Here is a 27,478-nt window from a genome sequence, read left to right as displayed (position 1 = left end):
AAAGAGTCCAATCAATATTCTCCAGATGCATGGTGGGATGGGACACATTTCTGCAGCAGAGCCAGCTGGGCACACACGCTAAGCCTTTCTATCAAGACAGATGATTTGTACAGGTTTGCATGTACAATCTGGTGGGGGGAACAAAAACAAAACATGAGCGGAAAAAATGCAGTTCATCGGGATATATAATGGAAAACTGCCTTTTTATTGTGTGATTGTAGTAAATAATTGCGTCTCAGGAGCGTAAAATGAAAACGACAAAGTCAATCATGCTGTATGTCTATATCTGAAAATATGTCTGTGAGTGAGCCATTCTGCACTTTTGCCCCACTGTTACTTCCTAGTGGGGCTAATTAGCATCATGTGACAGCCGGAATGCTATCAATCATAGCATCTCAAAGCCAAAAGATAAGCAGGGCTGCAGGGTTAGCTAAGTACTCGCGTTTGCTCCTGATAATCGGCACATACTCAAATGTTGCGCTAACTTGCAGGCGTGGTGGAAGGGGGTATTTGTGTTTGGAAAAGGTTAGGACTTTAATGCGGTGATGAAAAATGTGTGTGTGTGTGTGTGTGTTTGGGGGCTGTTAACTTAGCCATTGATGGCTTCGCACAAGGTAAGCATAGCTGCATTGAGTTTTGTTGGACTCGCAGATTAGCTTTAGCTAACGGCATTCGCGTCTGATAAACAAGACTCGCTTGCTTGCTTGCTCCATGTCACAGACATGTTATGGAACTGTTTGTGTCAAAATATATATATATAAATATGCATAATCTTTAAAGGTGATTGTGAGAGAGGGAAGCTAACGTCAGTTAGCCAAGCAGTTTGACGTGTATAGAGCAGAAGAGTGGTGGTAAAGGGTGCCAAGAGTGGTTAACACCCAAACACTCGCACCATCTGACAGTCCAGACAGTGTTAAGTCTTCCATCTTCAAAAATAGACGTTATCTTCCCCGCTTGGCTGCACACGGGCCGTCTTAGGCTGAATAAAACATAAGTCTGGACAAAATTATGAGTCAAAATAGTAATGCAATATCCGAGACTGCCCGGAGAAAAGAAAGAAGGTTTCAATAATAATGGAACTGTGTGCTCCTTACAGTCTCATTGGATGGCTCTTGTGTGGCACACTTGACAGGAAATGGAAAGGTCCTGGCTGTGACGTGCTTCCCACAAGCCAGCTGAGAAATAACTTTTTTTCTTTGTGTGTGTGTGTGTGTGTGTGTTGTGAAAGAAAGCCGCATGACAACGTGCTTATGGCTCATATTTATAGTCGGTGTGTCGGCTCTTTGGGCACGGCGAGGCAAGACAGCCAATGCACTACTGAAGCAGCCGAGGACCGGGAGAATACTGATTCCATTTGACAATGATTCATTCATTGGGTGGCCAAAGTCTGGCCCACGGGCCATTTGTTGCACAATTACCACACACAAACAATCAAAATATGGAAAACCAAAATGGTGGATAACAATTCAACGCTATACCCCCACAATTGAGTAGTATGTAGTTCTCGGTTTCTGCACATTTTCAGCAATTATCTTCAAACATGTGAAGCATATTTACAACCCCAATTCCAATGGAGTTGGGACATTGTGTTAAACATCAATAAAAGCAGAATACAATGATTTGCAAATCATGTTCAACCTATATTTAAATGAATACACTACAAAGGCAAGATATTTAATGTTCAAACTCATAAACGTTATTGTTTTTAGTAAATAATCATTAACTTGGAATTTGATGGCTGCAAACATGTTCCACAAAAGCTGGGACAGGTGGCGAAAAAGAGTGAGAAAGTTGAGGAATGCTCATCAAACACCTGCTTGGAACATCCCACAGGTGAACAGGCTCATTGGGAACAGGTGGGTGCCACGATTGGGTAGAAATTGCTCAGTCATTCACAAGCAAAGATGGGGCGAGGTTCACCTCGTTGTGAACAAGTGCGGGAGAAAATAGTCCAACAGTTTAAGGACAATGTTCCTCAACGTACAAGAAGACCTGTCTCCCATTGAAAATGTGTGGCGAATTATTAAGCGTAAAATATGACAACGGAGACCCCGGCCTTTTGAACAGCTGAAGCTTCAACAATTAGTGTCCTCAGTTCCCAAACGTTTATTGAATGTTGTTAAAAGAAAAGGTGATGTAACACAGTGCTAAACATGATCCTGTCCCAGCTTTTTTGGAACGTGTTGCAGCCATAAAATTCGAAGTTCGTGATTATTTGCTAAACACAATCAAGTTGGTCAGTTTGAACGTTAAATATCTTGTCTTTGTGGTGTGTTGAACATGACTTGCAAATCATTGTATTCTGTTTTTATTTATGTTTAACACAACGTCCCAACTTCATTGGAATTGGGGTTGTAGAAACAATGCTCTGAATTCACTTTACACTTACACCTTTTAAAATATTTTTAAGATCATGTGATCTTATGGAGGCCTCACAGTTCTGAGGACCGGGGTTCAAATCCCGGCCCCCGCCTGTGTGGAGTTTGCATGTTCTCCCCGCGCCTGGGTGGGTTTCCTCCGGGCACTCCGGTTTCCTCCCACAACCCAAAAACATGCGTGGTCGGTTGATTGAAGACTCTAACTTGCCCGTAGGTGTGAATGTGAGTGAAAATGGTTGGTTCTTTGAATGTGCCCTGCGATTGGCTGGCGACCAGTTCAGGGTGTACCCCGCCTTTCACCCGAAGATAGCTGGGATAGGCTCCAGCACGCCCGCGGCCCAAGTGAGGATAAGCGGAACGGAAGATGAATGAATGATTGTGATCTTATGGAACAAGGAACTTGTTCACAACATGTGGTAAAACTTCCACACATTAAATCATCTCAGAGAATGTTGACATGCCTCTGTGGATACTGTTGTTTTGGTTAGCAAAGACGCGCCAATGGAATCGGCAGTTCGCTCTTTAATGTATTTAGTGTATATGTATTGTGTGAACAGTCCTGAAATGAGGTTGAGACACTGTCACGACATTAACGTAATGTGAGTTTACTGAGCAGGGAACTTGTTTACGCGTGTTACTTCAATTCATCTGAGCGACAGTTTATGTGCCGCTGGTTTGGTTAGCAAGACCAGGCAATGGGATCAGCAGTTAATGGTATGAACCGTAGCGGTAATTACATTCGCTACCAGTTTTTTTCCCTGATGGGAAAAGGGAGGCATCTACGTGACGGAGGTGTGTATTTTTAAAGTCTTAATAGGACAGCACACCTCTTGATTAACCATAGCTGCCAGATAATTAAAGTTTCGACACCCCCGCCATTTTCTGCACATAAATCAAAGTAAGCAGTGTCATTGTAATCAGTCTGGCGGTCTTTATATTCACAACAGAAATCATCTGATAGAAGAAGGGCATCCCTTAATTGAGTGTGCTAAATATTGAGTGGCATTTATTTATTGTTGCCGGCCCCAGTGCCGCTCTCACTTTGCACCACGTTGTTGCGTTTCTGCTGAGTAAGAGTCCCTTCAACAGCCACTCCAAGTCAGTTCAGTCGAAGCTGCATTGCACCACTCGGCAGTCCTTCGGTGTTATCGCTACAGTAAAACAACTGACTAAAAAAAAAACACAATCATTGAAATTGCATAATAATAAGTTTCCCTCCAAAATGTCAAATGTGAATATACAGTACATAGTGGAACAATGTTTACAGTGTAGAACAAGAAATTGCAAAGCAAAATGGTTGCTGCGGCTCTAGTATGGGATCATTTGATTGTACGCCACATACCGATAATCGGCCTAATTTTTAAAATAAGTTAAGATGTTTAAAATCAGTGTGCGTTTGTACTCTACTGTGTTTGGCTATTGTTCCGTTTCACAACACAAACAATTGGGAGTCTTCTTGGGCCGAACTCTGTGTTAACCACACAAATAAGGATTTGCAATCGTAAATGTTGAACAGGTTTAACGTTGACAATTGTCGGCCCGACCATTTTCAAGCAGTTTGGGGAGGGGAAAAAAAATCACTCTTATTATTGCTTTAATATGATTCGATTGATATGATTTTAATGTTCGTTTGGAGTTGTGCTAAACCGTTTTGCACTATTTACACTATTTATTTATAACCATTCCTTCTGTATTTGTGCCACTCGCCCTACGAACACATGCATGGCTGTTCGGCAGCCGCAGTTGTTTATGTTCAAACTTCAACTTGCAGTCATCGCGGCGCCGCAAGTGACGTCATGCACGCCGTCGTAGTGGTCATTGATCAGTGGAGATTTCAATCATGTTCCTCTTTCTCATTTACAATCAGCTTAACGCAACATGTAGACTGCGCTGTGCAACAATGGGGAATACAACTCTGGACCTCCTGGATTCCAAATTCCAATGTGGAGGGAGCTCTTCGTGCATACTTTAATGAGAAAATAATTATTTATATTATTCTTGTCATTATATTTATCGTGTTTTATGTTCCATCTTAGGCTACGTTACAGCGTGTACTGTACAGCTGCAGTTGTTTTTAAAGAGTTCTATAAATAAAGTTATGTCGTTGAATTATTGCACCCCACACCAAAGGATAATCAATCACAATAACCGGGCCTTTGCTTATTTTGATCGGAAGGGAGCAAAATACTCAATTTCGATCTGGTTATTGGCATGAGTATCCCCCCACTTCATGTGGCTGGTGAGTGCCCTGTACCTTTCAAATGATGTTTTTCAATAAACGTATAGTAGGCAATATGAGCTTTTTTTAAAGTTCATATTGCCTACTACATCCTACTAATCAGTCATCATTGTATCCCATCTGTTTTTATTCACAGATGAATGCATGCGTTGCCATTGCTATATCAATTTCAATGCAATGTGCATAGAGTAAAAAGGGTCCACGGAGCACCACTGCTCTCTGGTGTTGTGGAGATATTTCTGCAGGAGCAGCAGGCAAGTCACCCACCTTGTTTTTATGCTGCTAGAAATGAATATAAACACTTAACACCGAATTAAATATCTGTCAATTTACAGGATAGTCGGTGGGTTTAAAAGACAGAATCCCCTTTTAAAAAATATATTTTAAATTAACGTACAGCGCGCCCATTTCAATAGTGTTTTAAATCAATGCTACATTACAAGCTAACGCAATGCCACAGTTCGAAGAACAGACGACTTTTTAATCTATGTTATAACATAGATAAACACTTATCTGTCGAAATAACTTCACATGGAGCTGTAAACGTCCCATATAATAGCCGTCACGGGCGAATGTGTTCAGCTATCTGACAGTGGCAAATGGCAACCGTGGGAAAACGTCTGACGTTTGAACGTTGCAGTGACGTAATCACGCATGGACGCTTTAAAGAGAACTGTTTACGTTTGATTGCCGCACACATTTTTTACCTTTTTTTAAAAATTATTATTATACATGCACTGACACCGGAAAGGAAACAATCACACAATGGACATCGTGAATGTATTTGGACGTAGATATAGCAAACGGATTCCACATTTAAAAGGTAAACTTGCTTGACTATGACAATTCTGATTCAACATTTAAAAACTATGTTAACTATCCGGAATTAATATTGTGGATATCAACAAGGTCTTTCTGACTAGTAGTAATGGCAATTTTGATGATTTGGTTTCGTTTTTATTCACATTATCTGTAAAGTAATTGTGACTAATCGAAACGACAGATGATTTGATATAGATGTCTGTATTGTCTGATGTCTGTATTGAAAAACGCTATGGCAAGCCTTCTTTCTTAACATTTAACAGCTCGACTGGTTATGTTGTTGCAGATATCGCTCAATGTGTTTTGCAATTTGAGTTTCCCGACTCGTCATAATTCCAGTTCAAGAGCTCTTTAATTAACCTCAATTGAAGATATCTACGTACAGTATGTCCCCTTTTCAGATATCTTAAATCCATCTTTAACAAGGCGGAATGGCATGGATATTTGTAACTGTAACTGGAATTACATGACCTGTCAGGCAAATTGTAGATATCTTTTTGACAAAGCAACACTGATTTACAAATATTTGCAACACTTTATCCAGTCGAGCGGTTCGATTTGTAGGACTTGTCATACTTTTTTTTCTATCTATGATAGGTGTGACGTCACCGTGATTATGCAAGGAAACTCTATATTCAAGGGCAACTGTCATTGTCTGTGAACTTACCGGAAAACAGAAATTGACATAAAAAAAATACAAACAATTTCATTTACATTTCTTAAATAGTAGGAATGGAATGGAAACGTTTTCAGTGGGCCTCAAGAATGTATTTGGACGTGTTTGATGAAGTTACCACTTTTGCCTGCTAGGTGGCAGCATTGTAGAGGCTACTTTATGGCGTGAGTGGCAACTCTAATGATAAAGTACCACTGCCTGATTTTTGCTCTTTTATTCAAGAGAGAGATTTTTTTGGGGTACTGCATAGAATGGTGAAAGAACAAACAAAACTGTTAATATCTGTAAAGTGTGGGCCTGGTGATTGGTGGTTATGACGTCAGCAGAGATGAAAGAGAAAAGGGCCCTTTTGGCTTTTAACACTAACTCAAGTTAGTGCCTGGGCGTGAGTTGTGGCCGCTATACATGTATATTTCTATGAGTTTTACTGTTTGACTTGAACTACCTAACTAAATTAAACTTTTGACACCATTCCAATGTATCGAGATGTACCTGTACATTGTCGCTACATCGTGTCAACATTGTTGCACATGAGCGAGTAGTGTGGATGGAGGCAGGGTGAGAATGACAGATGGGTTGGGACACAGCGATGCAGACAGAAGGAAGAGCAGATTTGCACTGACAGGCTGCTCAGTCAACTTTATTTTTTTTTTCTCCCTGACTAAAACCTCCGCCACAACAATGGAAGCCAGTTCAAACCAGTTGGGGTGAAAAAAAATGTCAGACTTAAATGCACTTGTGCTGCCTGTGTCACTTGAAGTCTTTCAGCTCAAGAGTCACCCATTTTCTATAGCGCTTGTCCTCATCTGGGTTACGGGTGAGCTGGAGGCCAGACCAGCTGATTTTGGGCAACTTGTCCTCAGTTTGGGTTTATCGTGATGATTTTGTACTGTTTGCTGGAAACGTGATCAGCGTGTGATCTTTCCCAACGTTTGATACCGGCGTTATCAATGACCCACAATTGCGCAAACTGCTGATAAAGTAACACCAACGCTTATAGGGAAAATTTAATGTGCCTCTCATTTGAGCTTGAGCTATTTGAAGTGCTGATCAAGCTCCCCACGCCGTTTCTCTGGCGCTTGTCTGTCCCTCTGCCCGCATTACCTTCCTGTCTGTTGGTTCTTTCGCTATTCATAAATAAACGAGGCATTGCAGTGTCAGTGGCTCTGTAGCTTTATAGTTGGTGGTTAATTGTGGATGATCCCTATTGCTCAGATTCTGCTAGTCAAAAAATAGCAATACCTATAAAACACCACTTGGCGATAGTATCACTTTATCAGATTTACTTTATTTTAGTACACTAAAATACAGTACCACGGCAACCTACTGTTGGTCCCACTCCATCACAGATTTATTTCTGGACCGTTTCTATTTATGTATTGTGGAAATCTGTAATGCCCTCGTATGTAGGAAATGAGAGCCACAGTTTCCGATGCACTTTTCAGCCATTTATTGAGCACCAGGAGAACGGTATAGCACAACTCATAACTCAATGAGTACACTGATGCAGCAGCTGCTGTCAGCCACAGCTCACGCCCAGACACTCACACACAGACCCGTCATTGCTTGAGCCAAGAGGCCAACCTTCCTTCAGCGCGCCGACATCACACCCCACATCACAGATAACAAATCTTTTGAGATTTGAAAAAATCTTTGGTGTGTACTAAGCCTTAGTTGGGAATTGCTGCATTATACTGTGTGTATGTGGCGCATGGACTCCTCGCCAAAGGTAGCCGTTTTGGTTGTTGGAACATAATAGTATTGAATGTGAATATGATTTGTGTTACAAAAATATGTGGGACAAGATCACTTTTGTTCTATTATTATTATTATTATTTTAACGAATATGAAAATAAAATGTATTTGTGGTGATGTGGGTCAGATGTGTGTAGCTGTGGTAGAACTGGGTCAGTATCTCACATGTGGGCCAGTTCCTCATAGAACACAGCGATTGAAAACTGGGCTGGATTCAGTGCAAAGGACATTTGACATCTTTATCAGGGTTTATATCTGACAAAGATCAGTTTGGTGCTAATCTGGGCCAATGTATTTTTTTTTTCGTTTTTTTTTTAAATTAATAGTGAATATTTTTTTCCCCAAAAACTTCTGGATTGTTAAGACTCCGTTAGTAGTAGCCTTGATAGGTGAAACCTGTGTGAACTGTGTCGCTTACATTCCGTCGCTGAAATCACCTGGATGAATGAGTATAATCGCAGTACTAAATAAATAATACAAAAAACAAAAACAAAAAACAAAGTCATAAATTCTGGGTGTATCCACCTTTTGCCCGAACACGACCGGGACAGGCTCCAGCACCCCGCCACCCTGAACGGAATACGCGGCATTGAAAATGGATAAATGATTACCGCCGTTGATGTAACATGTATTCCTGATTGTGTACAATCTGCATGCATGGTGTTGGTGTTTTATGATTCCCTCCCTCCGCTATAAGTGCTGTGCCGCCATCTTGTTGAAAAAAGAAAACGTTCTTAATTCTTTCAGTACTTGTACACATTCACTGCCATTGACGGCTTTAGAAGTCAAATATCCATGTTAACTGGGAAGGCTGGCAGTGAATGAGTTTTAAGCGCTTTTTAAATTATCGCATGATTATAAGTCACAAGGTATCTTTTTTTTTTTTCTTTTTTAATTAGGCGATATGTGTGTGTGCGTGCGCGCGTGACGCTCGTCACGTGACCAATCATAACCAACTCTCCTCCCGCTGCTTGCCTATCAGAGGCGCGCACGGCGCAGCCAATCAGCGAGGCGCGCTGCTCCGCTCCCCGATGGTGGATTAGCCACACTGGAGACGAGCGCAGACTGCGGCGGATCTCAAATCGCTCTTTTCGCTCCGCGATCACTCACTCAGCACGACTGGGGAGAAATGTTCAAGACGGGGCACTACCCGAGCGCGGAGCCCGCGCCCGCCGCCATGCACGGCGGCGCCTGGTGGCTCGCCCGGCACAGCGCGGCGCCCGCCCCGCCGGCCCCGGAGAAGCCCAAGAAGAACGCGTTCAGCCTGGCTAAAATCATGTCCCTGGGCGGTGGCAAGAAGGGCCAGCGCGCCGTCGACGCGCACTACAACAACAACAACAACACGCCCTTCGCCATCCACTGCCACATCGGCAAGGAAATCAAGCACATTTGCAGCAACTGCAGCCGCGGAAACGACACGCAGGACGGTGAGTGAGTGGGCGAGTGGGCCGGCGGCGTGCGTGCACCCACGGGGGCCCCTGCGGCGCCTCCGTACAGGATACACACACTCCTCCACCTCCACCTCCTCCTCCTCGTCGTCGACCTCTTCATCACTGCGCACCGTGCGATCAGCCAATGCAGGCGTACGCTTAACTTCATCCATGCAGTATAGAGAAGATCATATTGATTCCAATGCTCCCTCTTGCCATTTCCAGTTGAGTGTCATGACATCATCAATCAGCCATTTTGGGATGCCAACATTGTTTTTCAATAATTGCCTTTATTGTCATAACTTCAAGGGTGTTGCTGACCTGCTGAGGAGTCCAAAAAGGAAGGATGACTGACAGTTTGGATGACTGTTTTACACGAGTTTATTTTTTCACCTTATTTATTGTTTTTAGATATGTATTTTTTTTGTATGTACTCTTGTTGATTAAGCATTTTGTTAGGATTGTTTTTAATTTAATATAGGTTTTAAGTTTAATTTTGTCTATATTTCTTACTTTAGTAACACTACAGTTAAATCATTTTTAAGATTGTATATCTTGTATCATTACATCGTTATCTCTAAAATAATTTCTTTTTTTATTTGAACACTTTTTAACCATTAAATAAAAACAAAAAGATTGTATATTTTCAGATATATTTTCTCAAATCATTCGTAGTTTCATTTAATTAGGCACATTTCTGGTTTATAATAATAGTTTTATCATCAATGTTTCATTTTATTGCCTTACATTTTTTTTACATTAGTTTATCACAGATTTTTTTTCTTGTTATATATGTTGTCGGGGTGTGTATTAGTGTCAGCATTTGTCATTTGATCTTTTAAAAAGAAAATTATAATATTTGACCCATTAAAAATTCAGGAAAATTGGACTTTTGACAAGTTTTTGATAATAGCTGTAATAGATTTTAGACAAAAGATCCGTGGTGAGAACATACAAAGAAAAGCAGCAATGATGTTCATGACATTACCGAAAGATTCGTAGCACTTAAGTTCCTGTTCCGATTGTGCTCAGAACTGCAAGATGTCTAAGGATTGCTATGATTCATCGACCATCACTGTAGTCTTTTTATAGTTTTTTTTGCAACAACATCTTTGACAATTTGTCGTCACACAATGGAGTCCTGCTGCTGATGTTTTTTTTTTTTTTTTTTTTTTGGTAACGCTTGGTATTTATTGACTTGGCATTGGTTAGATGGTGGATTCTCCTCGGTGTAAATGACTTCCTTTGTGTCTCTGTCGAAGCTTTTTAATGAAGTTGTTTGAATTCTGCCAGGATTCAATCAGCGTTGACTGCAGTGTTATTTATCAGGCGACATGATGGTGGTGTTTGGTCTCCCGACGTTGGCTGTGAGGCAGCAGACCGGTCAAGTAATGGGCTGTGAGCTCCATTACTGTCACTCGCTTTGTCTTGTCCCACAACACCCCCGGGGTGGTGGCTGACTGGCCTCTGTAGTGATATGTTTGTGTTGGCAAACATCAGGGTAGCGACGGTGACGCAATTGAATTGAGCCACTGGCCTGGTGTTGAGCGTGATGATGTCTAGTGATATGCTGACCTTGGCGAGCATTTCGCACATCCACAGTTGACACAGCAGGTCATGTCAACATTTTCGATTTTGTTTGTAAGGACATTTCATGTTACGATGGAGCACGGCTGTGTTAAAGGGGACATATCGCAATCTCTACACTCCGGAAGGTTCGGAAGCTCAGAGCGTTGTTGGAGGGTGCTGTTCGAATATTCAGAGCGCCACACTCTGGGAGGGCAAGAGCGCTCCCCTGCCGCTCTGAATGAGGAGACAGAGTGGCCGGAGCGTCAGGCAAGATGAGATGTTTACAGGTAGAAGTGACACATTCAATATGGCGGATGCACTGATGTATACCTGCCAATGGCCAACATGCTTGTTCTTAAATTCCTAGAAAATGGAGCACGCTATGCCTCTCTGAACAACGCACTCTCAGAGCGCAGTGAGCGGGTCAGCTTAAATTTCTGAACGTACCCATAGCCTACCTCTGCTAGCGAGAGTGGTGTTTTGGCACTGCCATTTGCACTAGCTGCAAACAGAAGAAGCCAAAATTCCTAACTTTTAAAGACAGGGAAGAGGCATTTGGATTTTTTGGGGGGTCATTTAAAAAAAGAAGAGGTGAACTACGTATATTGTAGTTGTGAAAATCACCTGTTGAGTGTTTATATAGGTTTATAGGTAGCGCTATGTGTCAAGGAGGGTAAGCATGATTAGCTAATATAGTTCAGAAACACAATTTTGTGCTAATTCAGTAATTAATGAGGCTGGAATATACAAATGACAGTAGTTGGAGTGCCTGTTGTGGATCATTCCCATAGAGCTGCCAAAATAAAAAATTTAATAGCTTGCACATTTTATAATAAGCACGTTGCGTGTACTGTGGTTTGTCTGTTTACTATAGGGAGGTGTTTAAAGCCTTAAGATGCTATAACTTTGCTGTAAGTTGGTGTTGTAACTAAATCGTTTTTGATATGTAACCAAACACGGCAAGCTAAAGGGTGTCGTCTTTTTAATATTAAACGGAGCTCAGCAAGAGTTCCTCTTGATGATGTGCTGTTTAGCTTGCTAAGAGTTTGTTGGCAGATTTATGTAGAACACTTGCAGTGTATTCCTTTTGGCACTTCAGAGTGATATATCCCCAAATTGTTTTCTGGCTGTGTGTGTGTGTGTGTGTGTGTGTGTGTGTGTGTGTGTGTGTGTGTGTGTGTGTGTGTGTGTGTGTGCTCACGCACACGTGTGTGTGTGTGTGTGTTGAAATCAACATTTACAAATAATTTTTTTTTGTTGGTACCATAGAGAAGGTGTTTTGGTGTTTTTTAAAATGTTTATGCAGTCTGTTATGCAGGAGTGATTTTCATTCTCATTCAGTTACTTGAGAATTCTGGAGGCGACTTGGCCCAGATTCACGTTGCTTAGACTCTAGTGAGCTTAAGCTGCAGCCACTGCTCGCGCTTTTGGCATCCGTAGCATAGTGTCGTCACCTTTCCAGCCTCATCTAAACTTCCGTTGCCTATCTTCTGCTCCCTCGCAGCCGAGGAGGTCGAGAGGCTGGCCGCGATGCGAGCCGAGTCCTTGGTCTCCGGCGCCCACACTCCCCCCATCCGATGTCACAGCAGGCTTGCCACGCTAGGACGCCTCCTCAAGCCCTGGAAATGGAGGAAGAAGAAGAGCGACAAGTTCAAGCAGACTTCAGCCGGTATGCTCATGAATTCACCACCTTGACGCGATTGTGTTTGCTAATGCTAACCCTCTAACAGAACAAGAAGCCAAAGTAGTTTCCTATTGGAAGGCATCCAAAGTTGTTAAAAAGTGGGGACACATTCTTGGAGTGCTGTGTTTGTGTTGGCATGTTGAAGTCGGTAAGTAGTGTGCTCGAATGACAACGAGGCTGTAGATGCTAATGAACGGCCTTTATCTTGAAGCCCAGCGCTAAAGTCAAGGATCTGTCCTCAACAAGCATAACTTAATGACGCAAATCATAGTGTAAGGTGTAACATAAAGTAAGATGATTGGACCATACCATTTAGAGAAAATAATTTGATGCTTTCATTGTGAATCAAACAGTAAAATGAGAACATAAATTCCCCTAAAATGTGTGTAGCGCTATAGTTTCATTCATTCATATTCCACCGTAGGCTACTTTGTCGTTCATTAACTCACTCACTGCCAGCCGTTGTGCTGCATTTTTACTGATCTTTCAAGACCCACAGAATATTGTGTTCTTTCACCATTTAAGCCCTGAAGCTACCAAAATAGTACAAACATTTTTTCTAGCTTTTTCTGCTCTTTTGTGAAGAAGAACATAGGTTGGTTTCTGACTGAAAATACGGAGAAAACTGAAACGTGTCACCAAAAAAACAGACTGAAAAAGGTTTTTTTTTAATGGCAAAGTAATTATTGACACCTATACAACTAAGAAACATGCCATGAGCGATGCTGAATCACCGCAGTGTGCCTTTTTTCACATGGCGCTCCTCTGTCACCTGATGAACTGCATCATGCCAACACACAGTGAGCAGAACAACACAACTAGCCTACATTGCTTTCTGAAGTCTAAATACGAGTGTGCTTAGTTGTGTGTGTGTGTGTGTGTGTGTGTGTGTGTGTGGGGGGGGGGAATCATTTAAAAAAAAAAAAAAAAAAAATTCATTGAGTTGCAGTCTGGAGGCTGTGGGAAGACGGTGCATATTGATTGGCGTTTTGAAGCATCCTTTTATACTTCTTTCCTATCTAACACTCCAGTAATATGAGGGACGAGTGAAGGACATTGTCTTGTCGAATGTGGCCGGACGTCAATTTGTCCGGGCTGCCGCATCTCCGATTTCTGCTGTCAGTCCGCTGGACGGCAGGGAGTATTTTATTTAATTTTTTTAAATGAATGAATTCATGTATTTATTCAGACTGCGTCACCTTAGTTAAGGAAAGATATCTTGTCTCAACAAGACAGGATGTTCTGGTTTACTTAGATCCCTGAAGATCTGATCAAAAGGAGTAATGAATAAAAAAAACATGACAATATTTATTTTAGTCTTCGGTTGCCATTCTGCAACTCTAAGAACACTCAAAAGTACAGCGTTTGGATCCAAGGCACAGTTTCTTGTGCATTTCTTCAATTTATTCAAATTTATCTATTTGAGTAGAGGCTATTAGTTGTATAAATTGTGTGACACGCTTGCTGTTCATTGTTCGAGAATTGTTACTTCTGTGAGGAAAAAACGAATCATTTATTTGAGATGAGGGTTTTATTTATTGGAATGGAGCGAGACCAAATACTGCCCACTGATTGGTTGATGCAGACTTGTTCCTTACTTGTTAGAGAGGGATTATTTTGATTTATTTACTTTTTTTCCTGAGAGGATCAACTGAGGCGGCTATTTGGGGAGAGGGTTTTATTCAAATGGCTGCACTTGCTGACTAAATCAGGCAAGGTGTTGATCAACGCATAACCCGCGAGTTGAGGAAATATGGTAAGCAGCATATTTCTTGTGGCTTTTTGCACAATAGGTATTTAATAGTGTCTATTTGCAGAGAGGCATTTATTCAGCTGGATGTACCATCTATTAGCGCTGATGACGCTATTCCCGGCATATATAACATTTCTAGTAAATACAGTCTTTCTCTTGTCGCTTGCAGCACACAGGTGTCTTTTTGTTAAAATACAATTAGAATAAAACATGCAGTATATGCATAACAAAATGACCGCACATACGTTTTTTTATGTATTTGTCTGTATGTTGTTGTATTGTTTACCTTTATATTCCACCATCCCATTCTAGTAAGCATAACTGGACATCATACAGGTGCAAACGATGCACCATGGAACCAAAAAGATAATTTCATCTCTTTTTGTCGAGCACTTGTTTCGTTCACAGAGGTTGCTCTTCAAATAATTCACTTGCGGCTATTGTTTTTTTCCCCGATATTGTTCTGATCCGCGCGAGCAGTGGATTGCATGCTCGCTTAACGCAAGTGACCTTTTGAGTGAAATGTTTTGTTTTTTAAGTGAATTTGGTTCACATGCAGCTTGGAGGCTCAGGTCCGCACTGTCGCATCAAATTGAGCGAGATACATGAAGCAATGTTGAAAAACCACAAATGTAGTGGGAAGTATCTTGACTTTATTAGTTTAAAATGAAATTGCTGTTGTTGTGTAAATGTGTAGATGCTGCGAAATCACCTTCTCTAAGCCAAAATGCTAACTTGAATGGAGGCTTAAAGAGCAACTGCCAACTGATTATGGTAGTTCATGACGGAAAATCGGAGCAACCCATTAAAAGTCACAAAGTTCCTTGGGGATGACTCAAGTATCAGCGTAACCACACCTTGCAGTCCCCCGATACCAAGCAAATATGCCACCGGGGACCTGGACGACGTCAGACTAGTTTGAGTGGATGCCGATAAGTGCTACAAACGTTTTATGATGCCATGACATCATTGCCTTTTCTGTCCATGAGCTCACCATTTATTCATCTTACAGAAAAGTGTCCAATAGTTTTTTGGAACCGTTGAATGGACACAATAAAAGTTAAGCTAAAACCACTCCTCTGGGCAACATAATTCTAATTAATACAGTACATTGATAGTTTTCCCAATGGATCTGTCAAGGCAATTGAGTGGAATGTCCAACCCTAGCCGGCACGAATCATCATAAACATCAGAGCAGACGATATATATATATATATATATATATATATATATATATATATATATATATATATGTGTGTGTGTGTATATATATTTATATATATTTATTTATTTATTTTTTATTACAGCTCCATTTGCTGGATCTGATGTGTCACTTCCTCAATTGAGCCCAATGCAAGTGGACCGTAACATCTGACAGTGTAGCTGTTAGGGCTTAGAGTCGCCCTTTAAAGCCCCAGTCACTATTTGCATTCACAGTAACTACTGACTCCTACTATTCCGAAATAAAGACGTCATTGTCCGATTTGATTATTTGAAAACTAGCTTTTGAAGCGGAAAGCGACTATGCTGGCGGAAAAGTTCTTTTTAGTTTAAAATGACCAACATTAACTAGGATCCCTTGCATACCGTGGCCAAAAGTAGAATTCAGGTCTGTTTTGTACCTGTCTCAATGCCGTAAAATGCATAAACCCAGGCTGGCTGGGGATGTCTGCCTCCTTTCTAGCTAGCTAGCTGGATGCTAGCTAGCGCTCATCAATCATCTGTCATGCTGTGTTGAATCCAGGACAAATTTCTACCATTCAGTCTGCCAAGAACACCCGTGCAGCTCCTCGGGCCCTCCTTCTGCGGCGATCACGGTGGAGGGCTATGTGCATCCCTGATCCATAATCAGCTGCAGGAATATAGTAGCTACTGTACAACTGCGTGCACGCGCAGTGAGTCAAAATGGTGTCAGGCATAAACAAAGGCTAAACGTGATATTTTTTCAACGCGGCGTGGCAGCAGTTAGATCTCTTGTCCGAATAAATTACTACCAACATTCGTTGTGATTCGAGTCAGAAAATTCTCCTTCAATGATCGCTTTTCTATCCATCCATCCATCCATTTTCTGAGCCGCTTCTCCTCACTAGGGTCGCGGGCGCGATGGAGCCTATCCAAGCTATCGTCGGACAGGAGGCGGGGTATACCCTGAACTGGTTGCCAGCCAATCGCAGGGCACATAGAAACAAACAACCATTCACACTCGCATTCACACCTACGGGCAAATTAGAGTCTTCAATTAACGTGCATGTTTTTGGGATGTGGGAGGAAACCGGAGTGCCCGGAGAAAACCCACGCAGGCACGGGGAGAACATGCAAACTCCACACAGGCGGGGCCGACGATTGAACCCCGCTCCTCAGAACTGTGAGGCTGACGCTCTAACCAGTCGGCCACCGTGCCGCCAATACAGAATATGTGTTACCTTATTTGGCTACAATAGAGAATCAAAATTTTAGGAACTTCAGTGCAGTTCTGTATCATGGCAATAATAATATGGTAAATATGGTTAAGTGATTACTTCACTAATGGTGTCAATCAAATCTGGCAATTCTCATCTTTAAGGACATTTTTAGTGTAGCTTGTGTGTGTGTGTGTATGTATATATAAGCCCCAAATAGAGATTTAAAGCCCACTGTACGAGTGTCATTGAGTTTTAGGCAAGCCTCTGATGTTTTTACGTCAATGCCCGAGCTTTTCATTGATAAGTCCCCATGAAAGTTTTAATACTCTCTTTTTTCAATCTTAGAGGATTTCCTCAGGACCAACAACAACAAAATCAGCATTGAGCCTCTGGGCTTTGGTAGGACGTGCTCTGACCGTGTATCTGGGTCACTTCGCAGTGGAAGTGAAGCATTCTCAGATCAATACAGGCAGCGCTCAGATATGCCACTCTGATTTAGTATGCCCTGAGCCGAGTCTCTGATGAGCGCCTGATCTTCTCATCTCGCACTGCAGATTGAGTGGCTACTCGGGCCCCTTCCAACTGAACACAGTGGCGTCCTAAAATAGAACTTTATTTTTCAAGCCTTTTTCCTGATTAGCACCATTCTACTTTACCGCTGACAGATGTTTAGCACCCCAGTTTTCGTCAACTTTTCGTTAAAGAGAAAACAATAAGGGTGTACTTTCACTAGGCAATCTGTACTGTGCTTGGGCCCACTTGACATAGAAAGTCTGGTACATTTCGCTGGTCTCTAGAGTGCTACAGTCCACGGTGCGCACAGCAGATGTACCATTCACAATAGAAATAAACAGGGCAACTATAAATAATCCACAGTCGACAGTCGAGAGCACGCATGGGCAATGTACAATACTGTACGTGTCATATCGTTAATGCAATTGCTGTTTTCAGTTTTTCGTGATAACAGATAGAGCTGGGAAAGAAAATCAAATAACGTAGATTAGTTGACTACAAAAGCCCATGCAAGACTCTTAGCACTTTTCCGTAAATTACCGTTGCTGACCCCGTCTGCCCCTGACCTTCCTGCCTTGTCGTTCTCCCCGCTTGCGCACTGTTAATTTGTCAAACCGTTATTGTAATGCAATTACAGCGTTAAGCGTTTCCTTTCATGCGACTAGAAAAATCCATAGACTCAAGAGTCAACTGCTCGCTCCATGGCGCATGGGCACATGCGCAGTATAATGTCATGTACTTACTGTTATGTGGTCATTCCTTGACAATTACAGATGATAACTGATGTGTTGTCCAACGGAAATAATCCACAAGGTCATAAAATCTCCATGGCAGGCTTGGTCACACACAGGCTCATGTGTGTGCAATGTAGATATGTCATAAAATCGCTGTAATGCGATCAATCTTTGCCGGTTATTGATGACAAACTGACAACTTGCGTAATGGAAATAAACAAAAGAACTAGAACCAATCCACGGGGTCAAAATAGAAAAGGCCATGGCAGGCCGTGTCACACACGGGCAATGTAGGCGTCATGATTACTGCGCTCGGTCCTCTCGCCAGTTATTCATGATAACAATCACCTTACACAGTAGAAATAAACTGAACGCCTACAAAGAATCCACAGCAGGGAAGAGGAGAAGGAGAGGGAAATGGCACACAGTTCAATTCGTGTAGTGTGAGTAATTTCTTAATGATGTATGACTCGAGGCAATCTATTGCTGTGTTTTAAGAGTATAGCATTATTTGCTCTTTTTGTGCTCCTTAGACTTTTCTGATGAAATCGCCTGCAATTCCGAGTCTAAGCCTCGACCGATGAGTCTATTTTCGGCAGAGAAGCTCTGGCTCGAATAACGCAAGATGGATATGTTTGCCAAAAAACACAATGACTGTCAAATCTCAAAGACACATTCTCATTAAGGCTTTTGACTTAATGGCGTTGCGTAACCGCACATATCCCGTCGCCTCGCCGTTATGTCACGTAAAGCTTTGCGTAATTACTTTTCATATTGGATGAAACTGAAGTATAATCCCTGAGTTTATGGCAGCGCTGCCCGTCTGGTGTCGATCCTTTTAGTCAGTCTTTCCTCTACTCTGCCCCTGATGGTTTATACTTGGATAAACGGTAAACTGAGGGTGTCCCAGAGGTGCTCGGCATGCTTTAAAAGGCTTCAGGATTGGCATTTGACTGAATTTCCTGGTTTGATGATTTGGGGAATTAATGTTCAATTACTAGATTTCACTGAACTGTTCCATGTCAGTGAGCATAATAAATGCCCCCTTAACAAAAGAACTAGAACCAATCCACAGGGTCAAATATAAATGCCCCCTTGAAGAATTGTGCCATAGCATGGCTAGAGCTCAATTTCCAATACTGTAGCTGACTGTACTTTTTTCGACAGCAACCCAGTTGAGAGTGAATCAACGGCGCCTCTGCTGGTTGCACACAATTAGTGCACTCTCCAGTTTGCCTTCATTGCTTCAAGACCCGATTGCTCGATAGTCAATTCCACACAGCCGATCAAATTCACAGATACTTCACACGTTCCTGACGCATCCTTTGAGGCTGTTCCCTTACCTTTCTCATGATCATTCCCACTCCATGAGCTTGAATTGATCGGAATTTTGTGCGTCATCCACGTTGGAATAATCGTCTCTGAGTCATTTAGATCATCGCTGGAAAACTCAGGGAAGACCTGTACCTTTGCCTTCTTGGGCGGCGGCACCTGGCAGGCGATGCAAGGGTTCAGTCTATCATGCCGCAGTGTGTTACCAAAGGTTTTCTCGGTGACTGAGGTCGCAATTGCCTTAAGTTCATTAACAAGTTCCTGTCGTGTATTTTGAGGCTTCTTCCTTAACTTTCACATGATCATCCTCACAGACGACCACACCAAGAGCAATTAGTCAAACGTTCCATACCACCTACTCACCGAGCCTTTTGCTGATGGTTTTTGAAACCCAGTCTACAAACTTCTTCTCCGTGACATCCTTTTGACAGCTCTTGCACACGGTGGTCTAGAGATGGACGTTAAGAAATGGATTCCTAGAACTGTGTGCAAAGCACACCTCTTCTGGCTTAGTCTTAGGGAATCAAATACCCTTTTGACTCAATACAATGCACAACATTTGGTGGTGTTGAATGATATCGTATCTATTGCAATAATCAACGATCAACCATAAAAAGAGAAACGGCTAATTTCATTGTAAGTGAGCAAACTTACAAATCTAGCAGAGGCTCGAATAATGATTGCCCCCATTTGTATTGTACCCATCCTACTCCATGTGAAAGGATGGCTTCACTCGACGAAAATCAAGTTTTGGTATTGTGACACTCGCTTGGCTGCAGGAGTCTCGCTTCGACATTGTCACACCTTGTATGCTATTAAAATCCACACTGAAACGGGGCGAGTTATTATAGGCCATTAATTCTATGAATAGACAGCGAAGAGTCATATTAGACCGTGCTCCTGATATGTAAAGCACACACGGTGCACAGTGTTGCGGCTCATCCTCATTACACTTCCTTAATTGGTTTTTATGCAGGGGTAGATTTTTGAAACAAGGAATGTGATTTCTTAACAGCTTTTGTCTCACCTTCCTGACAGATGATGTTAAGTGCCTCCACGTTTTGAAGCTTATAAATAAACGTGCACGGTAGCTACAGGCCAGTTTGTGCATTATGCAGCGCAGTAAAGTGCTGTTGGAATCGTTCTTTGGGTTTTGTGCTTTTATCGCCTCTCTTAATCAAGGCCCTGTGTTCATATCTTGACAAGATAATTCAGCATTTTAATGCGGTTCAACTCGAGTCCCTCTTGATTGTGCTTAAATCCACTGTAAGACGAGATCGTGATGATGGAGCGAGAGCTGTTCACCCCCTTCGTGTCCAGATCGCAAATGAACGGCGCTTGCACGATGCCGCCACAAAATTCAGCTTCCGACTTTTCAAAATTCACAAGAGGTGCTTGATCCACGAATCGGCCCGATGCCTTTCCGAGCACGTCCACTTGTATGCCTTTCTGTCACTCTTCCAGTCTCTTGGTATATCTGTTGCAAACTGCTGGACACATTGCGGCATTCTAAACTCAATGGCTACTTCCCATTGAGAACATGTTGGAAGCCTCACATTGGCGAAGTACTGTCGATCAATTCATGGGCTCATGATGTCAAAATGTGAACAGCATGATGAAGAGGACTGTTTATATACCGATTCGAATTGAACCAGCAAATGTATTGGTCGAGTCATGGATCAAACACCTGTTGTGAAATTTACAGTTCAACTCCTTTTTAGAGGAGAGCAAGTTGTGCAAAAAGCACTGAAACATTGAAAAGTTGGACGTGTGTGTTCTAATGTTTCGGGAAAGTCAAATTACGTTCGCCTGTAAAGGTTACAGTGCATTTCAGGCTCATCCTCAAATTTAGGCTGCAGCTCACCCGTGACCCGAGTCAGGAGAGGCGTTACAGAAAATGGATGGTGGGATAATTTGACTTCCCTTCCCCGCTCACACAGCGCTGGAGAGGAAGATGTCAGTGCGACAGAGTCGAGATGAACTGATCAAGAGGGGAGTGCTAAAGGAGATCTTTGAAAAAGGTGAGTTGCATCATAACCATATCATAATCGGAATGACACGGCCTTTTTACTCTCAAATTATGCCCGCAAGATGAAAGCGCCACGGCAACTGGCTGCTCTTTTTCTTGAATTCTTCATCTCTTTATTAATCAGTCTTCTCTCAAGTGCACTCTTCAAGACTCACGCAGGGTATCGACTGATACAATCTTTCATTATACAAATTTGGGGGGGGGGGGATTTTACAAACGCTTTGTTCTCGATTGGATGTGCCTCGGACAGCCGTATTCAAAGTAGCGTGTAATTAAAGGCACTTTGCAGCAGGGTGATTCGTGCATCGGGGCATGAAAAGCAAAGTGAAATTCGTCCACAGACTGCTGCTAAGATGTGAAACGAGAAGAAGAGAATACAGAATATTTATTTTATTGCATGGAATAACTCCCAGTTGATCCCCAAAAGAAGGTATGTTTCAAAAATAGACTCATGTATTAATGTCAATGCGAAAAAGAATGGAATGTCAATGTGGAAAAGAATGGGCAATAAAGATGAGGTGCAAAAACGATATTGAGTGAAAATTTTAGTGGCTGCTGAATTTTTAACAAGTTGAAATATGATTATACCAGAATAATGTGATGATTTTGAAAAAGAAGCAGCATATCGTATTAATGTTACGGAAAAAAAGTCATAATTTTTCCAGGATAAAGGTGGAGTAATGCAATAAAAGGTCCTAATGTTACGAGAATTAATAGTTAATCACAAGAAGAAATAAAATGTCAATGAGAATGTAGACTGAATAATAATTCTGTGGAAATGTTGCATATTCGAAGAATAAAGTTTCAGTGTTACTGTGGGGGGGAAAAAGAGGAAAAACGTAATATGGGGGAAAAGTGAGAATTGTTATAATATTGCAATAGTTGTAATTTTGTTTTATGAAATGTACTATACAAATACAATGCAATACTAGTAACCCAAACATTTCAACTCAAAATTGTAATTGCAATTCTCCGAAAAATACTGACGTTACAAGGACAAAAAAGTCGGAATTTTAAGAGAATACATTTCTATTGTTACGAGAATAAAGTTGCAATTTTACAAGAAAAAAATTGTAATGTTTGGGGAAAAAAAGGTTATGATTTTTATGAAAATATTTGGGGAATTTACAAGAAAGTTGCACAACTGCTAAGTGTTGAAAACTATATTCTTGAGGGGTAAAAAAAAACCAAAAAAAACTGTGCTTAAGAAATTCTGGCTTCTTACTATTTTTAACCCGGATTTATTTATTTATTTTTTTCTTGCCCCCGCTCCGCTCAGCAACTGGTGAGTTTCGATCCTCGATGGACGGCGGCGTCTGCACTCGGGAGCCCCCCGTCAAGTCGTCCATGCTCCTCGCCCCAAAGAAGTCTGTCACATATGCAGGCGACCTTCAGGACAACCCCACCAAGCCGCCGCTGTACCACAAGCAGCCTCCTGCTCTCCCTCCGAAGCCTTTTTCCCGCATCCCAAACCATAGCACAGGTCAGCTCGTGTACCTTGGGAAACCATTTTTTCTTTAAAATGGTGATATTTTTTAAATGATGTGATCAACATATTGGTTTGTTGGTCGATTTAGGAGAATTACACAAAACCTAAATACTGACTTCCACTAAATTTCATAATGGTGTGGCATGCAGCTCATTGGAAAACAAAATCAAAAACCACCCACCGTCTTGGTATCGTGCATTCTTAAATAGTGGCCTCCACTCACCTGAGAGGAACAATTACTGTAGGTTGCAGTTTTTACTGGTGAGGTTTTACACACCCGGTTCTGCCAACACAAACACATTAAAAAAAAAAAAAAAATCACCTGCTGAAAATCTACAGCCAGAGCACGGACAATTAAATATGGTCAAAATATGCTAGATTAGAGCGTTATCCATCATGAAACTGGCAAAAGAATTTCCAACAGTGGCCAGTTGATTATGTGGATATTAAGAGTCTCCTTAGGCTTCGTCACCTTTTTGAATAGATGGAATAACTTAGGACAAAACCTTTATTTGTACTGCTTTCGGGATTTGTTGGTTAAATTTAATGTCAAGTAAAACTAAACTTTAAATCAAAATCAAAATACAGAGTTTGTACTGAAGTAGGAATCTGCCGTAGTGTACCACTAACCGTCGTCGCTAATGCAGTGATAGTCATAATTAAGTAAATACTGGTATGGGGAAAAACACTTCTAGGCCATAAATGTAAAAGATTGAAATGGGAGGGGGGAGGGGGGGACTTAAGTATGGCGGTAACTTATCAGAGCCCAGACTTTAATTTGACAAAACATCTCTTTCGATCTGAAAATGGCTGTGCACCGACACTTCCCATCCAACTTGAAGGAGCTAAAGAAGTGCTGCAAAGAGGAAAGGGCCAAAATTCCCAAAGATTGATGTGCCCAGTTTGTGGTATCAGATTCAAACACACTTACAGTAAGTTATAATTGCTGCCAAAGGTGCATCAAGCTAGTTCATTAGGTTTTTGCTTTGTTCGAGTGGAGTTGAGAGCCACGTGTGCAGCGTTGCAGTACTTTCATTCAATTGTCCTGTGGTCAGCCTCGGCCGTCACGGTCAATCTGTCGGTCAGCGTAAAGTGGAATTAGGCTGACCTAATTCCATCATTGGGCGTCTGAGCTCCATCAGCTTTGTTTGTCTGTCTGAGTCAATCAAGTATAACACATGTATGTGAAAGTCCTACTTTGCACTTTTGTCTTCCTCTTTAGATTCTTGCCAGCCATTGAAGTTGCCCTGCATGCCCGGGGCAAAACACTCGCCGCCCCTGCCGCCCAAGAAAGTCATGATTTGCGTGCCTCCGGGGGGATTGGACTGCTCCGTGTCCCCGTCTCCGCCCCCGAATCCCCTCAGCACCGCGTCCCAAAAGTGCGGCCCGACCCAAGTGATGCCGGGTCACCACGGCACCCTCCTGCCCTCGCAGCTCGCCGCTCTTTCCGCTTTCCACCAGAACCACGGTCATCCTCTGCAACTGCAGTACGGCAGCTTGCACGCGCCGAGTCGCATCATCGAGGAGCTTAACAAAACCCTGGCGCTGTCCATGCAGAGGTTCGAGAGGTTAGTCGCCACCAGACGTCGGGCTCATTGAAGGCCACAGTGAAACGGGGAGGGATTATGGATCATCTTCTGGCATTTATTCTGATGCGTCTTGTCCTATCATAATAAGATTCAATAAGTGGGCTATTTGAGCAGAAGCGGGTGTGTATAATTCGGAGTATTTCGATGACATCAAGCTAACGTTGACAGGAAATATCCAATTTGTGCTTTTACGCGCCACTCGCGTTGGCAGATACCTGATACATATCAGATTTGTATTCACATTTGGAGAAGATCTGATTCCGATCTGAGGCTAAGAGAGTTTTCTCTCTTAACGCTGCCGTGCCGCATATCCCAATTATCACACCATGCCTTAATGCTGTTTCTTTACCACTTGATTTGTCTCGAATCAGAGCATAAGTAGACTTCAAGCAAAGCAGCGAAGCACATGCTGTTTATTAAGTGTTTACTTGGGTGTTATGTCAAGTGACCCGCAAATATCAAACACACCCTGGAGATAAGGAGGTCGCGGCTGTCCAGAATGAACACTACAACAAAACACAGCACAAAATGGGCTAATTTATTTGAACACAGTGTGTTTGTGTGGGCACAGCAGTGTACGGCGTAGGCGTCCCCGCCGGCAAGTCAGCCTGACATAACGCGATCAGCTGCTCCTTTACAAGCGCTCCTTACGATCTTCCTGTTTGCAGAAAAGGGGACAGAATATCTGAGTTGATCTTACGTAAGCTCCTGCGCTGCCATCTTGTTGTCGCCAAAAGCCGTTTGGGCAGCGATCTAAGGATGTAAATGGTCATGAACCTGCGTACAATTAGACTGAAAGCTGGATATTGGTTATGTCACGGTGGGGTCATCATAAGAAGCTCTCATGGGAAACAAGTCAAATCAATGGGGCGGTTCAAATGTGCATGTAATGCAAGGGAAGTTTTAAAAAAATAATAAAAAATACAGCCTGTGACAGTATTTGATACGGGCCATAATTCTTTGTCTAACTCTTTTAAATGATGTCAAATAATGCAATTCACGCATTTGCATCTCGCTTGGTCTTCCCTCCTAGCTCTTTGTTGCACGTCAGCAGTCAGTGCGCTCCTCTGGACAGAAGAGAAGTACCGTCGGTGATCATCGACTATGAGGATGATAAGGAGAACATGCCCAGCGAGTCCGACTACGAGGATCTGCCTAGCATGTACAAGGACGAGGATGACGTAGACGACGACGACGATGAGGAAGATGACCACTCCATATTTACAAGTGAGTGGAGATGGAGAATTGGCCTTTTGTTAAAGCGAACAGCATTTTTAGAAATGTGAGCGATCGTCCACATGATGAGGAAAAAACAATCCGGGAGACCACAAGACATCGGCATCCTAAATATTTGAATCGGTTTAATATTTACGATGGTGGGTGCCGACTCTTTTCCGTGCAGGTCGGCGAAGCCATTTTCAACACACCCCGTAACACAGGATAATCTTTTGTAGACATTCGACAATTGGGCGTTTGCTGACTTTGATCGTTTTTGAACGATTGTCGTAGAAGAATAGCGAGCTCGTTTGCCTTAGTATTGTCACCTGAACACTTCTCAATGATACGCAATGTAGTTTTGGCACATTTGCTCGACTAATCCGGGCTGTCAGGACTTCTCGCGTCACCTGAAGTCTCCCAAAATATTTTTTTTTGTTTGACCTTCAATGCAGAACACCAAAATTTGTTCGCACACAAGTGTGTCCACAACTGTGCCTGCAGACACAAATTTTTCTGCCCTTCTTGCCAATAACTGCTCAAGTGTGCAGAGCCAAATGTGTATTTCACGTACGTGCTGTTTTTCACCTGAGTGTAACCTCTTTTTATTTATTTATTTTATTTATTTGTAAAGGTTATGATGACAAAAATCCAACATCACATTTTAATGTCTTAGGTTGCGAATTTGACTATTTTTGATTTAAAGAAAAAAAAAGTATACAAATCAAATCAATTTAGAACATCAAGGCAATAATGAAAGAATCGAGAAACCGTGTGCGTGCGTGCGTGTTACAGACATTTTGTGTGTGTGTGTGTGATAAAGATATAAAGAGAAAAAACAGTGCGTGAGAGGGAGAGAGGTAATTACAGTTGCTGCTTGTTTTTCTCCTGACGGGTAAAAAGAAAAAAGGGGGCGGGGGCATCGATTTGGCGGGAGGCACTTCTTGGTTTTCGCAGGCAGAGATTAATTGAGACGTGGCGTCTAAGATAGTGGAAGTCACCTTTAGCGATAATATGGCAATGAAAAAGACAGTTTTACAACAAGACCTTCTGTGTCTTATGAAGGTTCTGCAACCTTTAAGCACTTTTGGAACTTGATAAAATATTAAAAACGTTCTGGTGCCCTTCATGTTATTTCCACATCCATTATTCAGTGCTGTCGTAGTAAGCTTTTTCTCTCCAACGCTACTTTTGGCGGCACCTCCTGGATTTGCATTCACACCCGAGGCCTGGCCATGTTGAATTTCAGGCACGCTGGCTCAGAAGGTGCTCCGCAAAGACTCGTTGGCCATCAAGCTGAGCAACCGTCCGTCCAAGAGGGAGCTGGAGGAGAAAAATATCCTGCCAGTGCAGACCGATGAGGAGAGGCTGGAGTCCAGGCAGCAGATTGGCACCAAACTCACAAGGTGAGACACGCATGTGGATGCTGTTAGTGTTGGGCAAGTAATGTATTTTTAATAGTTCAACAGGAACTCCAAGTCACGAAGCACAAAGGAACAGTACATGGTGACTGAGTTCAATACATGATGATTTTGAAAAGCCAGTGTATAAGTCAAGAGGAAATCGAAGGTTAAAATGCATTGTAACACGCGGGATCGGGAAAAGATATTACTGCTTACTAAACCATTAATTGTATTAGTACAATACAGCAAAAACAATCTGTCAAAAATTTTACATTCAAGGTTGTTGACCTTGCCCGTTTTATGCGCAGATCAGGTGGGGGGGTGGGTGGGGGGGGGGGGATCAATTTTAAAACACGCCATACCACAGGATAATAGCTCAGGATAATATTTTAGAAATATCTGATAATCGGGCCTTGGCTGAATTTGATTGCTAGGTAGAAAAGTTTTTTAAAAAATTTGGCACAAG

At 42.2% G+C, this 27,478-nt stretch overlaps 1 protein-coding gene across 6 annotated transcripts in view; it reads left to right on the top strand.

Moving 5' to 3' along the window:
• Positions 1 to 27,478, top strand: part of LOC133411181 (phosphatase and actin regulator 1-like) — a 45,086-nt gene that overhangs the window by 6,720 nt on the left and 10,888 nt on the right. For 3 of the 6 annotated variants that reach the window (XM_061693194.1, XM_061693193.1, XM_061693198.1), the window contains exons 1-7: positions 8,919 to 9,297; positions 12,374 to 12,538; positions 21,228 to 21,308; positions 22,596 to 22,799; positions 24,028 to 24,373; positions 25,428 to 25,621; positions 26,859 to 27,015. In XM_061693194.1, coding sequence (XP_061549178.1) covers positions 9,000 to 9,297; positions 12,374 to 12,538; positions 21,228 to 21,308; positions 22,596 to 22,799; positions 24,028 to 24,373; positions 25,428 to 25,621; positions 26,859 to 27,015 — 1,445 coding nt within the window. In that variant the 5' untranslated portion in view covers positions 8,919 to 8,999. The other 3 variants (XM_061693196.1, XM_061693197.1, XM_061693195.1) reach the window with 3 other exon arrangements.

The sequence above is a fragment of the Phycodurus eques genome, chromosome 13 (genome assembly GCF_024500275.1).
Source record: "Phycodurus eques isolate BA_2022a chromosome 13, UOR_Pequ_1.1, whole genome shotgun sequence".
In the NCBI taxonomy this organism is placed as follows: Eukaryota; Metazoa; Chordata; class Actinopteri; order Syngnathiformes; family Syngnathidae; genus Phycodurus; species Phycodurus eques.
This window is presented reverse-complemented; position numbering and strand designations above follow the sequence as displayed.